The 14,182-nt window shown below is 33.3% G+C and overlaps 1 protein-coding gene across 6 annotated transcripts in view; it reads left to right on the forward strand.

Annotated features, from left to right (window-relative positions):
- FMN2 (formin 2) overlaps positions 1-14,182 on the forward strand; it is a 163,752-nt gene that overhangs the window by 39,915 nt on the left and 109,655 nt on the right. For 5 of the 6 annotated variants that reach the window (XR_014692068.1, XM_084516173.1, XM_084516177.1 and 2 more), the window contains exons 5-6: positions 498-565; positions 10,895-10,927. Coding sequence is in view for 5 of the 6 variants with exons in the window: in XM_084516173.1 (XP_084372299.1) it covers positions 498-565; positions 10,895-10,927 (101 nt within the window). In the remaining variant the exon portion in view is untranslated. The remainder of the gene's footprint in view (positions 1-497; positions 566-10,894; positions 10,928-14,182) is intronic. The other variant, XM_084516176.1, reaches the window with a different exon arrangement.

The raw sequence follows: 14,182 nt of genomic DNA on the forward strand, positions 1-14,182 counted from the left end.
AGGATGTCAAAAAGACAACTTATCTGCCAACAGTAGTCAGCCTGTTTATGGGTTCTAGTAACCTTTTATGAACAGATACAATCTGCAGATCTTAAGGACACAGATACATCTTAATGAGGTTGGATGAGAAGAATAAGCATGAGAACTATTACTTAACTTTTTGTTGGATAAAAATAATAGAGACATAAGTAACTATTTTTCTTTGAAACAGAAATTTTGACAATTAAAGGAGTTCTTTGAAGATTTGTGGTAGGCTTCTAAGACTATACCGTTTATTGTAGAGTCTTAATAAATACATTGCATGTTGAGATCAGACTGGCTTTATTTATATATACAACCTGCTTAATTAACTTTAGATGCATAACTTGGGAAGTGGGAGATTTAACAGTCTTCTTTTTAATTCTATCTTATTTTCATTAAATTCTTAATATGTATTTTGAAGGATCAATGGAATCTATGTATATTGTAAAAGCTATACTTTTTTTTTTTTTTTTCAGATTCAGCGTTGAAATCTACTGTACTAGAAACAGAAAAACAATTTGTAGAAGATGTTCAGCAGGTACAGGTAAGATCTTGACAGAAGTGTTCTATCTAGCATTCTGTAAACAAAAAAAAATGGAAAAGACATACTACAGACACTTATGCAATAGCTCTTATTTACGTAATTAATTTTCAGAATGTGAACATTCAGAAACGTTCTTTAAATCTAAATTTTTATTTCAGAATACTCACATGCTCGATAGTGTATTTAGATGCAGAGATTCAAGGTACTTGCCTACCTAAGATGATTCTTGTGAGATGTTATTGTTCATTCAGAAGTAATGCTTGGTTCCAGAGGTCTGATGGTATTGCCAAGAAATAGTGATTATCTAATATAAACAGATCTTCTACTGAAGATTGTGTGAGTAATGGTGGCAGAGATTTTTTTTTTTCAGGGAGGGTTAGGGCTGACCGTTTTTCGCCCAACCCTCTTCTTTTACGCTAATGACTGGATGCCTCAAGCATTGCTGCATTGAGTATTTTATAAAAATGATCATTGCTTTTGTTTTGGAGGAAGAAAATAAGAAATGCCTAGTGAAATGTACTCTCTTGTTTGTTAGACTTGCAAATGCAGTTCAGGTTCAAGCAGGGATTTTATGAACATGGATGGGGGAAGGAGGTATATTACCTGCATGTTTTTGTCTTACCAACAACATGTCAAGAGTTCTAGTCAGTTACCTAAGTTTTCTAATCTCCATAATTAAGAACATTTAAAGACTAGATTTTTTTTTATTATTTAAACTTATATCATAAAATTATTCTGCATAGCAGTATCTTAAGTGTAAATTGTAAAATATTTGTCCCATGCATTTTTTATTTTACTTCAGTATTTTACTACTTTTCACTAGCAATATTTTTGGCTTTTTTTTTAAAGCTTACTCATATATATCCAGAAAGACATTGCACATAAAAGCATATTTTATCCATATCTAGAATTTTAATTCACTATCATAAAATTATTTTTTTTTTACTGGAAATTTAATGAAAATATTTATAACTACTTTGATACTTCCCCTAAAGATTTAATTCTCTTGCTATTAGAATTAAGTTTAATCAGCAGCACTAGAACACCGCTTGGTTGCCTAAACAAATAACATTTGTTTGGTGTTTCTTCTGTCTTTAACCTATCATGTTGACTGATGAATGAATTGTATTTGCTGATGTTAGAGATCCCCATCCATCTTGCTTAATGTTTGTCTTTTACAGCAATAATGTGAACTTGTTCCATTCTGTACTATTATTCATCAATGAAGAGCAGCAATAAATGCTTTGTAAGCATGATCACCTCATTGACAAAACATCATTTCAAGCTTTTGCTTTACTATGTCTTCATTCTGGTTTCCGTTGAAAATCAGAGTGGAAGTTACTTAATGTGAGAAACTCTCAGTGGATACAATTAAGCAGTTCATAACAGTTGAGTGTATCTATCTATCTATATAAATTTATATATATATATATAAAATCTACAAAGTAGAATGGTAAAAATAACTTTTCTTTCATTGCTTGTAGATGAACTTCAGTCAGTTTATTCTTGGTGTGATTTGTACTTTTTAAAAAGTGATGAAACACTATGAAATGTCTCTACTTAAGACTAAAGAGGTTTCTTGTATTCTTCATCTAGTTTGTGTACAGGTTTTCCTTCTGAAGAAAGCAAGCATTGGCTGTAGTTAGCCAAGTAGGTAATAACACAGAGGGGTTGATCTAGTGTAAAATTTGATACTGATCAACTGAGGTTACTCATAGACTTCCTTTGTACCATAAATCTTCCCTGGGAAAAGACTTTGCCCACATGAGATAAAAATAATTGGATATGGTCAATATTGACATAGAAACAAATGCAAATGTAAAATGATGCTGATAAATTATCTCGCTTATAATAAATCATTGAGTAAAAATTACAAAAATACTTCTAAATTAAAACTCTTCTTTCTCTCTCTCTCTTTCTCTCTCTCTCCTCCCCCCCCCCATTGATTCTGCACTTCCTCACCATTGGAAGGGCCTGTTTTTTGTATATTCTGACAATTTCCTTACCTTTATGATGTAACCTTTATGACCATAACCTTATATTTTGCAGTATAATTTCCTAAAGTTTTAAGATAGCTATCTCTGACTGAACAACGGCAAATTTTAAGAAGTCACAATTTAAAAAAAAAAAAAAAAAAAAGTGCATGGGGGTGCTTGTTTTTAGTGCAGGAGGAAAATAAGAGAAACTGGCATCCATTTCAACTCCTAGTTTTGAAATGCCAAAAATGAGCAACAAAGTCTACAAGGTCTTCTCAGAACAAACAAATTTTGGTTAGGCCTAAATTCTTTAGTGAATGAAGAAGAGAAACTCATTTAGAAACTTGAGCTTCAAACCTGATGTTGCGATTTGGCAGCTGTACTTCTGTGCAAGAGCCAAGTTCTTTTCTCTGTCACACCCCTGATCTTTTATGGTACCATTGCAATTTTCCCTACACTTTAACTCAAGTTTAGTTTGTTTTATTTTATGTGGTAGAGGTGTAACACAAAGAAAAAACTTTTTCTAACCGTAAAATGAGTACATGCAAACTAAGCCTTGTTAGTGGGACATCACAGAAACAAAACTTACAAATTGGATGACAGTCATCTAAATTCCCTGTTCTCTTATATTATTATCTTAATTATTTTAAAATTCTGTTTGTTTGTGTGTTTTTTTTTTTTTGGTCATTTGCAATGAGTGCCTATTCTGAGTATCACACAAATTTATAAAGAAAGCCCTGATTGCATTTATTTAAAGGTCAGCATACAGATTTAACAAATTGTTAATCATTCCATTGAAGATGACTGGTCTCTGTAATCCTATCTCAGGAGATGTGATTTTGCCAGACTGATCCAATTTCTAGTAGTTTGGTTATATGATAGTTTACACTGAGTATCTAAAGCATATTTACAGTGGAAAATTTTGCCATCAAAAAAACATTATGCCTGTAGCATTTTAAATTCAGTTGTTCATTTTGGTTTGGTTCACCTCATTTCAACCAACAAATAATCCCTCAACCAAAATAATAAGCCTTTTGGAACGCCGTGTACTTCAACAAATAGTAACAACCAGACAACATTTTGGCAGCTCTCAGGCACTAAAGACAGATTTATGCTGCATGGTCTGTTGGTGCACTTTCCAGCAATATCATAGGGAAACAATTCTAGCTTTAAAAACCTTAAATTACAGGACACTTTTTGCAATGTCGAATATACTTTCTGCTTTGAAAATATTATAATTCTAACTATTGGAGTGTTTCTGTAGAATATTTCTAACTACTACACCTTGACGACAACCCTTTTCCCTGTGTTTTATTTATTATTACTTAATGTCATTTGGAATGTTCTAATTTTGACACGTAGTAATACTGGAAAAAAAGTTTGTGTATCCTTAAACATAAATGCATAATGTGTCCGTCTAGAAATTACAAAACGTTGGATGGATTGGGGCTTACTTTTCGTTTTATTATACAGTGTCATAGCTCAACTTTGTCTTGGAAACATGCATGCTGCTCAAAACTTTCATAACTGAAAGTTCAGACTGATAGATAATGTGTAGAGATAAGGTGAGGTAAAGAAGGTAAATGTAAGATTTATCTGAAATGGGGAAATTATTCTACAATCAAGAATTTTTTTTAAACCTTTATCATTTTTTTGACATGGCTCTCAAATGGCTTATCAAATATGTACAGAAAGGAAACAAAGTTTTTGTGATGCAAGAAATGATGGAAACCTGGCAGAAGACTTTACTGCTAGAGTCATAGGAACTGCACAAGTGCAAAACGTTTTACTTGGGCAGTAAGGGGGAGGCTAATCTTTGTTAAACCTCCCAGACAAATCAGATATACTCTGTCTTTTAAATGTTTTTATGCGGAAGTTTCCAATGTTATTAACGTAGATTTCTTTGCTTCTTGAAATTAGAACTTACTTTCAACTTAAACATGCTGCAATTTAAGGATTTGGTTTCTTGTATAGAAAGCCTAATAAGTGGTATTTTTTGTATTCAGGTAATAGATAAATGAACTAAACTTTTATTATATTAAGTGATTGACTAAGAGTGTCTGATATTCTATTCTCTGAGATGAGACCCCAATATAGTTTGTGAGATTCTGTTCTTCCTCCTGTATGACCTGTAGCTGAGCTTTATGATTAAAACCCTGGCTTCTGTTAATGTCAAAATTTCTCAGGCCCTGAAGGAATGCAAGTAGAAATAATAGAAATGAGGGAAGAAGTGTTCAGAGAGCCTGGAGAATATTATAAAGAAGTCGGGCTACTCAGCCACTAGATGGCAGTTAAGTATTTTTGAAGGGACCGTGTAATGCACTACTAAGTCATGCTCAGTGGGGTCCTTAAAACACTTCGGTGAGAATACATATATATTTTTTCTTGGTCAGAAAGTGGTGGCTTTCTGGTAGCTAATAATTTAGCCTCTAAAAAGTACTTGCATTTTTTGAGCTTAAATCTGACCAAGGTTTTGTAGTTGGAGCATCTCCCAGGGCTAATGACACCAGGTCCTAAAAATAATAATAACAAAAATCCTGAAATATTGAATGTTCAGAAAGCTCTATGCTGTCATTGTTAAGGTGTTTTGTTGTTTTTTAAGACAGAAAAGTGAGCACACTTGATATAATCTACAAGGCTTCTAAAAAACTTTCTATAATGATAACTTAAAAGCTTTACTGTTGAGTTACTATCATATAAATAGAGGTCGATTTTATGTTAGACATATGAAATGAATAAAAAAGGTGTTTCTTCAACCATAATCCTGAATCTTTTTCATTAGTTCTGATGAGGGAGAGAAATAAAAATAAATAAATAAATAATAATAATAAAAAAAAAAAAAAACAACAAATACAAGGTGTGATTTTGGATCAATTAATTGATACACATAGAATATAGGTCATAGACACCATATTTAAGTAAAAATAAATGGAGTCTAATACATCAAGCCTGCATGGTGGCCAAAAAAAAAGTCAGTTAATTCTCAGAACAAGTATTATTATTAGGTACCCTGACTTCACAATACTTGGATAGACTTCCTTTGTTTTGCATGAAGGCAGTGGTTGCTTCTTTAAAAGAAATATTGGTATAATTTTCAGTGAAGCAATAAAGCACCCTTTTGCACTCTTCCTCCTGGTGAGACTAAAAATTGTTTTGTTCTAATCTTTCTTCTTAATGTTCATGTCAAGATGAAGTTTTACTTGTACACTCATTTCAGTTTGAAAATTTCTTTATTCTGTTTTTCCTCTTTGAGTTGTTTACTACCTCAGTTACATCTCTGAAGTAATATAAAGATCATAGAATAATTTAGAGCTGAATAGACATTAGGAGGTCATGTTGTTCAATCCCTTCCCCACCAGCACCCTCCCCCAAGCAAGGCTAGCTTAGATATTTGGTCATGTTTCTCAGGACTTTGCTCATCTCCAAAGATGAATCTGTGGTATTCCTGATATGTACTTCCTGCTTTGCCTCGTCAGTGGTGGAATGATAGACTTTCTTTATGATTACCTGCTACATTTCTGATGTGATGGTTTGTCTTAACAGATAAACCTTTTATCTTCTTATGCTTAAGAACAGTTGAAAATGTGTGGTCTAAAAGCACATGTTCTAGAACTAAAAATAAATATTATAGATTCCTAGTTCAAATACTGTGTATTTACAGGTGTTGATTAAAATAATTATCAGGAAACTGCTGGTCAGCTTCAAGTGCTTCATCCGATCTCAAGACAGACAGACTTATGAGAGTCTGGTAGAGCAGAATATAATTTTACATAAATAATGAACCTCCTGCACTTTCCAGTTTGACTATGCTTTATACTCAAAACCAGAGTTCTTTTTCTTTTTGAGTACAACTTCTTTGAAAAGTAGCACCAACCTTAAAGTTCTGGAACTAATAATGTCTGATATGTGGGGTTGCAAATTCTATACAATGGAAGTTGATCAGGATTTACAGACAGTTCTGGACTTACAGTTATCACGATAACAAGGAGAAATGAATTAAAATGAGGTTTACTTATTTTAACCAGAGAGACCTCATCCAGTTAAAATTGGGCCATGATCTAAAGATTAAATTCTTTTACTTCTGTCAGCATTAGAGATCAGGTGTTACTTTACAATTATATAGAATCTGAGAATTTCCATTGGACCCTATTTTGTATGGAAGAGAGATCGGAAATTTTCTTCAAAAAATTAATATTTCTTTAGTTTATACATATCCAGATTGAGTTTTTAAAATGACCATACCCGAATGAGAATTCAAAAGTAAAGTTAAGAAGAATATTACTTATATCTACTCTTTGTATATGAAACAGAACTTTTTGACTGATTTTTTAAAATCAAAACAGTTATTTTCTCTATTTTAAGCTGGCATAAGTAACAATAGTAATATCACTTTCTTCTGTTTGTACATACATGTTTTTTACTTTTTACAGTTTTTACTTAAGCTCTCAAAACATAAAACTCACCTCTGATCATTTGATTTGTGATGTATTTTATTTAACGTTATCCCACCAAAAATGATACATCTTTGCTTTTCAACTTTCAAAGTGTTAGAAAAGCTGACTGGCCTTCAGCCTCTACCTTCAGCTCATTTGTGAATACATTTGTGAAGACTGGTTCCTTCTCCCCACACTTTTTCTTCAGTGAGTAGCAGGCTCATATTTCAGGGTCATGAAGACTATTCTTCCACTTCTACAAAGATTTATTCTTACTGTGGGTACTTTTTGCTGGTTATTCCCTGCTGGAAGCCTGAAACAAAAGCAACATGTGAACCTCCCATTTTGTGGTCTGGCTGAACTTTTGGATAAGAGTCGTGCACTGTGTAGAAGTATCAAACTCCAGGCAGTTACCTATCAGTATATGCCAAAGTTCACCTGGAAAAGCATCTTTTTTTTTTTTTTTTTTCCTCTCCAATACCACACCATCAGAGGAAGAAATTACAGACATTGTGAGTCCTCCAAATTTATGTTAAATTAATATTTGTTTTTAGGCAATAAAGTTCTTTCTGTTATTTCTAACATAAAAACTAATTTAGTTGCTCTAAATAAAGAATACAGAAATAATAGAACGAGGTAGTTTTCACAGTGGCAACTTTCCAGAATACTGGTCCATTTCAATTTGAACTGAAAAAACAAGGAAAAGCCTAGTCTAGAACAGTTCAAATCCTTTCTCTAGTATGCCAATGTAGTCTAAAATGTAGTCATACCTCTGTTCAAGGTATGCCAGATTTAATTGTGGAGATGGATGATTTTCTTGGCATCAATACATGGGAAATCTTTTAGATTTGTTAAAATACTGTAGGGGGGAAAAAAAAAAAAAAAAAAAACATAGTCAAGAGAAGAAAGGAAGTGTTTTGCCACATGAAAATAAATCCAGATCAGTTTTATCTCAACTTTTAAAGAAATCCTTGACACTTAAGGTACCTGCTGCTTATTGAATTGCTGTTATAGGTGGCTAGGTTTCAATTATCTCTTCATCTGCTGAAAGACCTGAGTGTAACTAATTCTATTATAGCAGTCTGTGATTAATGGCAGAGCACCTACAGAGGCAGCAGAAATAGGCATAATAAGGTTATATCAAAACTAAGAAAGGTAAGTTCCTCCCTCCCCCACCTTATCATTTATGCACTTTTTTTTTTTTTTACACTGTGGTGAGTGACAGAACACGTAAAATGGAATAATAAAAACTAGATGGAGGGGTAAAACCTTCTTGAAGTCTTTGTTTATGGCTGCACTTTTCCACGCTTCTCTAATAATGACATCTCAAATATTCTAGAAGAGAAACCTTCAAGGTTTGAGGGTTTTTTTGTGTTAATGCAGTTTTTGTTTAAATTTCTATTTCATTTTAAATAAAGCAGAACCAAAAGTTCCTGGGAAGTCAGGCAGAAAAATGCTATTTGTGCTGACTAAAAATAATATTATGTAAGAAGACAGTAGTTATACTTCACTGCTGTCTAGCTTCTAGGGTAGTCAGTGGTTCTGTGAAATTTTTATCTTTTGTCTTCAGTCTACAAAACCTTTTCTGAGGTTCCTATTGTAGCAGATATTGGGGATAACCTATGGTCATATTTCACCTCAGTTAAGAGCATTATGACTTTACAGAGAGAAAATTCTGCAGTTTTTCAACCTTTGTTGTATCTTATGTTTCTTGACTAAAAACAGGAACTGAAAAGAAATGGAGTCTTATTCTCTGAAGTGTGCTTAGTCCAGGGATAAGACATTCAAATAACTGCTCAGGAACAGAAGTTTTAAGAAATTGTCTGAGAAGAAACTTTGGAACTTTTCTTCTGGTCACCAGCTTTAGAAGTTGGCATTTGTAATGCATACATCTTTGGTAACATCCTTGCTCCTCACAGATCCATTTGCTTAACTAAACTGTTTGAATTGCAATAGTTATTGATTTCTGCATTTTTTTTTTTTTTAACATCTGTGATAGGATACGAGAACTTCTCAGCTTGTTAGACATGTTGTGTCTTTTTAGTTTAGGAAGAGTTAAATAGGCCCAATGCCAGTTCAGTGTGAACTGGTGTAATTCACTGGTTGCAGTATGTCACTTGTGTCACTGTGTGGGAGATTAGCTGAAATCCACCAATTAAAGTTTATCCTTTCAGGAAGGGCAGAGCATTGCACTTCCTTTCCAGGGCTTGCTTGTTCAACACTGTCTTGGGGAGCTGCACATCATGTTGCATTGTGGTTGTAGGAAGAAACATGGAGCATAGCTGAAATTGTTCTGAAAACATATATTTGTCCCTATATACACACCTTCAGTATAATAAAAACTTCTTGAAATCAAGCTTTGTTATAGTAGTCTAAGGAATAAACTGGTATCCAATCCTAATTCTGCTCCTTCGGCAGTTTTCCCTGAAGTCATTGGCATGTTTGTCAGCTTTTGACTGAATTTCTACAACTGTAAAACCCATGTTGCAATGGGTTTTGAGGATTAAGTGAAATGAGAGAATAAATTAGATGGGTGCTGAGTTGTTTGAATGCAAATCAAGTGACCGTCAATACTTCTCATTTGACAATAGCTGTAGCACTGAGAATTCCTGCTTGTATTATGTCTCCTTTCATTAAGGCTGGTTTGCAGATTCAAGAAATACCTTTGAAAATGAGTTATCTTTAGAGAATACTAAGCAGATACTATTTTTTTCAGTTATTTTTTGTTTACCACGACACTAATTTGTGCCCTTCTGTGAGCGAATGCACTCCAAAAAAAAAAAAAAAAACCACAAACAAAACAAACAAAAAAACTTCTTTTGCATAGAAAAGAACCTTATATTAACTGGGTGGTTGGAAGGAGTATCCTTCCATGTAAGTGGGTGCTGCTAGTGCCACGTTCTGACTTACGGGAAGAAACTAACGGATCTTTGACTTTGCCATCTTAGTCCTACTTAAGTGTGTGCTGGTATTTCATGTGCATGCTTGCAGTCAAGTAGCAACACAGTTAATGTCTTTCAGGAAACAAACAGTAATGACAAAAAACGGGGAAAAAAATAGTGTCAACATATCATCTAAATATGAATTCCAGCCAGAGAGGAAATTTCATGACACTAACTGACAAATTGCTGAAAATGATCAAATCACTGATGCAACTTCTAATAGGCATTAACTTCTAAAATTAAATTATAATGTGCCTATTTTCAGATATTCCAAAAATTCCATTAAGAATTGCCATCCTGTTTATTTTTCCACAGAGAAAAACACTATGGCTGTTCATAAAGTATATAATTGAATGCAATTTTTATATATGATATATTCAATATATTTATATTATCCAATACCAATATATACATATATAGTCTAGGGGTAACTTACACAGATTTTTTTATATTTTTATTTTTTTGCCTGGAAATTCAGTCATGGAAGGGTTTGTAGGTTTCAGACACTCACCTAATAAATCTGACTCACTAGAAGAGGTAGCTGTGATCTGAACTTCTAAAATTTTTAAGATCTTGGACGTGTTCTATCTACATAGATCAGCTTTTATGCTGGACATCTGATGCACATACGTGGAAAACATGACAAAATTGGAATGGATTGGATGTAATGCACAGGCTTTTTGTACATGTGCAGATTCAAATATACAACCTTTACACAATAAAACAGTATTTTCAGATCTGTTCGATACTGTACACAGACAAGTCTATCAGTAAAACACAAGCACTATCAGGCCAGCAGTCCCAGATGCATTCAAATCATTGAACATGGAATGTGTACAGCTTGTTTGAGAAATGCTGGGCACCGTGCTATAGCCATGCACCTGTAGATGTTTATATTTTTTCCCTACTCACGACTTTCACACAAGTCACCTGGATAAAGCAAGGCTTAAGCTTCCACCTTTCTTTCTTTCTTTACAGAAAGAAGACTGTTCCACAGTACCTGGGTCCTGGGTAAGAACTCTAGGCAAGACAGAGTTCCCACATATTTCTTTTAAACCCCGTAGGTTTCTGCAGTGGAATTGTCCTTTGGATTAAAAGTGAACCTTATTTTCATGATGTGCATTTTTTCATTCAATATTCATATCAACAGCTTGTATATTGAAAATTAAGTCCTCCCTTGCTTGTTCTTCTAAGAGAACTGTCTAAGTTTCATTTCTGATCACTCATGGGTTTTATTTTTGTGTTTGTCTTTTAAGTTTCTTTTCTTGTTGAAGATAGTGGAAACTTGCAATGGCTTATGTTTGTTTGATACAACCATTTCTGAGGGTTAAAACAAAATAACTTTGGAGAAAGATTTTAAACTTGGAGGAAAGGCAGAAATCTAATGAATCTAATCTGAGGGCATCTTAAAAGGCAAAGTGTAAAATACCTTTTTCCATCTAAAATAACTACTGAAGCTTATAAATATGGGTATTGTTTTTGAACCAAGTGAATTTTGGTTCAATGCAGTATGCGGCTCTTTCTGGATAAGTTTCTCAGCATTCATAGCAAAGTCTTGTGTTTATAACATGCTGTCTTTGTGAAAACCTGGATGTATTGGTGACTCTTACGTAACAACATAACAGTAAATTCGCCAAGTTGTTTGAAATACTGTGTCACAAGGGCAGTGGAAAAATAGTGTTTTAAAACATGGAGTCAAAAGTTACTTTAGTTCATCAAGACTTTTTTTTCTTGTCTTCAGTTGCTTAATAATATCACTTCATAGCCTTTTTTTTTAACTTTAAAAATACCTCTTTTCTCAAAAGAAGTTTGGTCTACAAGAATACATTGTCTTGTAAAACATTAAATCCTAGATTTTTCCTGTAGTTCAGGTATCATTTCAGAATTCAAGGATCACCTTTTGTTCTTGTGAAAACAATCCAATCACCTGAATAAATGATTTTTTTTTAAAACAGTGAACTCTTCCGAGATCAGCTATCACTAAGGTAACTCTTCAGGACCATTTATTATTGTCTAATCCTGTTGGCTATGCTTTGTTTACAGCAGAAAGTGATTCCCCACTTCACATAAATTGAAAAGTTGTATCTGTCACAAAAGTGTTGGTAGATCGTTCTTTCAATTAAAAATGGGAGCTTGAGAGTCCAGGGAAACCGGAGTTGTTCTCAAACTGAAAATTACCATTTAGCCTTAGTAATCCTAGAAACAAATTTCCTTTGATAATGTTGCTTGTTGAAGAACTGATAGGTCTTAGTACTGTATTTGCAGGTGACTGGAAGGGGGGATACCAAAAGGTGAAACAAAAAGATAGTATTATATTCGCTTTTTCTTTCATAATGAATTTCTTCAACAAAAGAGTTGCTTCTACAAAACAGTGAGCTATTAACAGAATCTGAATGCACCCTGAGCACTCTGTAGTGGAAATGTCTTTTTCAGCCTTTTTTCCTTGTTATAATATTGTGTGCAAATGTCTGCTGTATTCATTCCTTCACTATTCATCAAAAGCCTTTTTGGATGTCTGGTTTGCATTTCTATTCAAAGTTTGCGAGCGAGAACTAGTTATAATCTATAACTTGCAGTGCAAGCTATGATTCCAGAAAGTTCAGTAACATAGGGGACTGTAAATTTTGATAAAGTGGCTTCAGCATCACATAATAATTGGTTTAGTCTAATAGATACATAAAAAAAAAAAAAAAAAAAAAAACCTTTTGGGATTGCCTGAAGATAGCTGAAAAACTAAGATAAACATGAAATTGAAATGTTATGTTTAAGAACCAATTCTGCGCAGAAACAATTTAAGTATTAATGAACATACATTTTATTAATAGTCCCCAGCTGGAAATTAAACTTCATTTACAAGAAAGAAAATTGACTTTTAAATGTTTCATGTGTCAAAGGATGAGATGAAAAACATCTTCCTGAAACAAATCAAGGCAATTAGTATACCAGGTATCGTATGTTTATTTGTAGGCTTCTTTACAAGACTTGCGAAATCTGAATATTTGAAAGATTACCCATAAAGTAAGCCTACAGTCTCATCCATGAAGTTTGGTTTTGTAAAAGGAGGAAAAAAAGCACTAAACTGTTTTGACATAACAATTTGGGAAACCCGTTGGATGAAAAACTTAATCTAAGTGCTTGAACTGATGATGATGGTGACCTCTGCTCCAAATCTTAAAACAAAAAACAAAAAAACAAAACAAAACAAAAAAACAAAAAACAAACAAACAAACAAAAAAAAACAATAAAAAGTAAATGGATGTAACTAGAAAAAAAAAATCTTTTTTAGAAGACTTGGTATTGTAATGTCACTTCTATTCTATATCCTGACCAACTTTCCTAAATAAGCACTAATGGCAATTTCTGGTCTAAGTTGCTTCTTTTGCCATCTTTATGATAAAGAACATACTGATTGAATTTATTTTTTTAACTGATATTTATTTTAGAAGGAAGGAATTACTGTGTTGTTTAAGGCTCATGCTTTCTCTACTCAATCTACAGTAGGCAGGATCAGATATTTCAGAGAAAGATATGAAAAATGTGGAAGCTGACAATTACAGAATAACTATTACAGACAGAAAGCTCTTTCTGATGATACTCGTTCACAGTTAGTTACTTGGCAGAGAAGTTTCAAATTTTAGGTGGGAGGAAAGTTCTCACCTGATTTTGTCTTACTTCTTTCCTTCCTAAGCATCTGGTTGGAGAAAAGTATTGTTATCCTGTTCTGAGATTAGCTGCTTTCAAGAGGTTCTGCATGCCTAATCTGTATTTTATCATTAACGTATATGTATTGAAATCTAGCAGTCAGTTGTATGTTGAGTCTGTTATGCACAGTCCATGCCTTTGAAGAAACATGTATTTTCAGTTAACTGAATTTAAGTATTGCAGTGCCCTTCCCACCATCATAGCTGTGTATCCAGGTGTACGCACACTCTTACAGTACTAATATTCAATGTTTGATTGTTGTTTTTTTTTTTGGTCATGGTTATGTGGGGAGAGGGATTGCTCTGGATTTTTAAGTGTAATCACAGTCCAAAACATATTCTTGCTGATGTGATGGTAGTTTCATTCTGAAGCAAGTCATTTTCCTGAAATGTCTTCATATGCTGTAAAATGCAGCTAGCCAAAATATATTTTTTTAAAGGCTTGTTATAACTGGCTTATTTCTGAAGCTCTGGAATACCAATATTCTTGAAGCATATTTTATTTTTTATATAGTGACAAATGTTATCTGATTTGTGTTGATTGCATGTTTATTTTCTCTTAAAG

Source organism: Aythya ferina (assembly GCF_964211825.1).
Source record: "Aythya ferina genome assembly, chromosome: 3".
Lineage (NCBI taxonomy): Eukaryota > Metazoa > Chordata > Aves > Anseriformes > Anatidae > Aythya > Aythya ferina.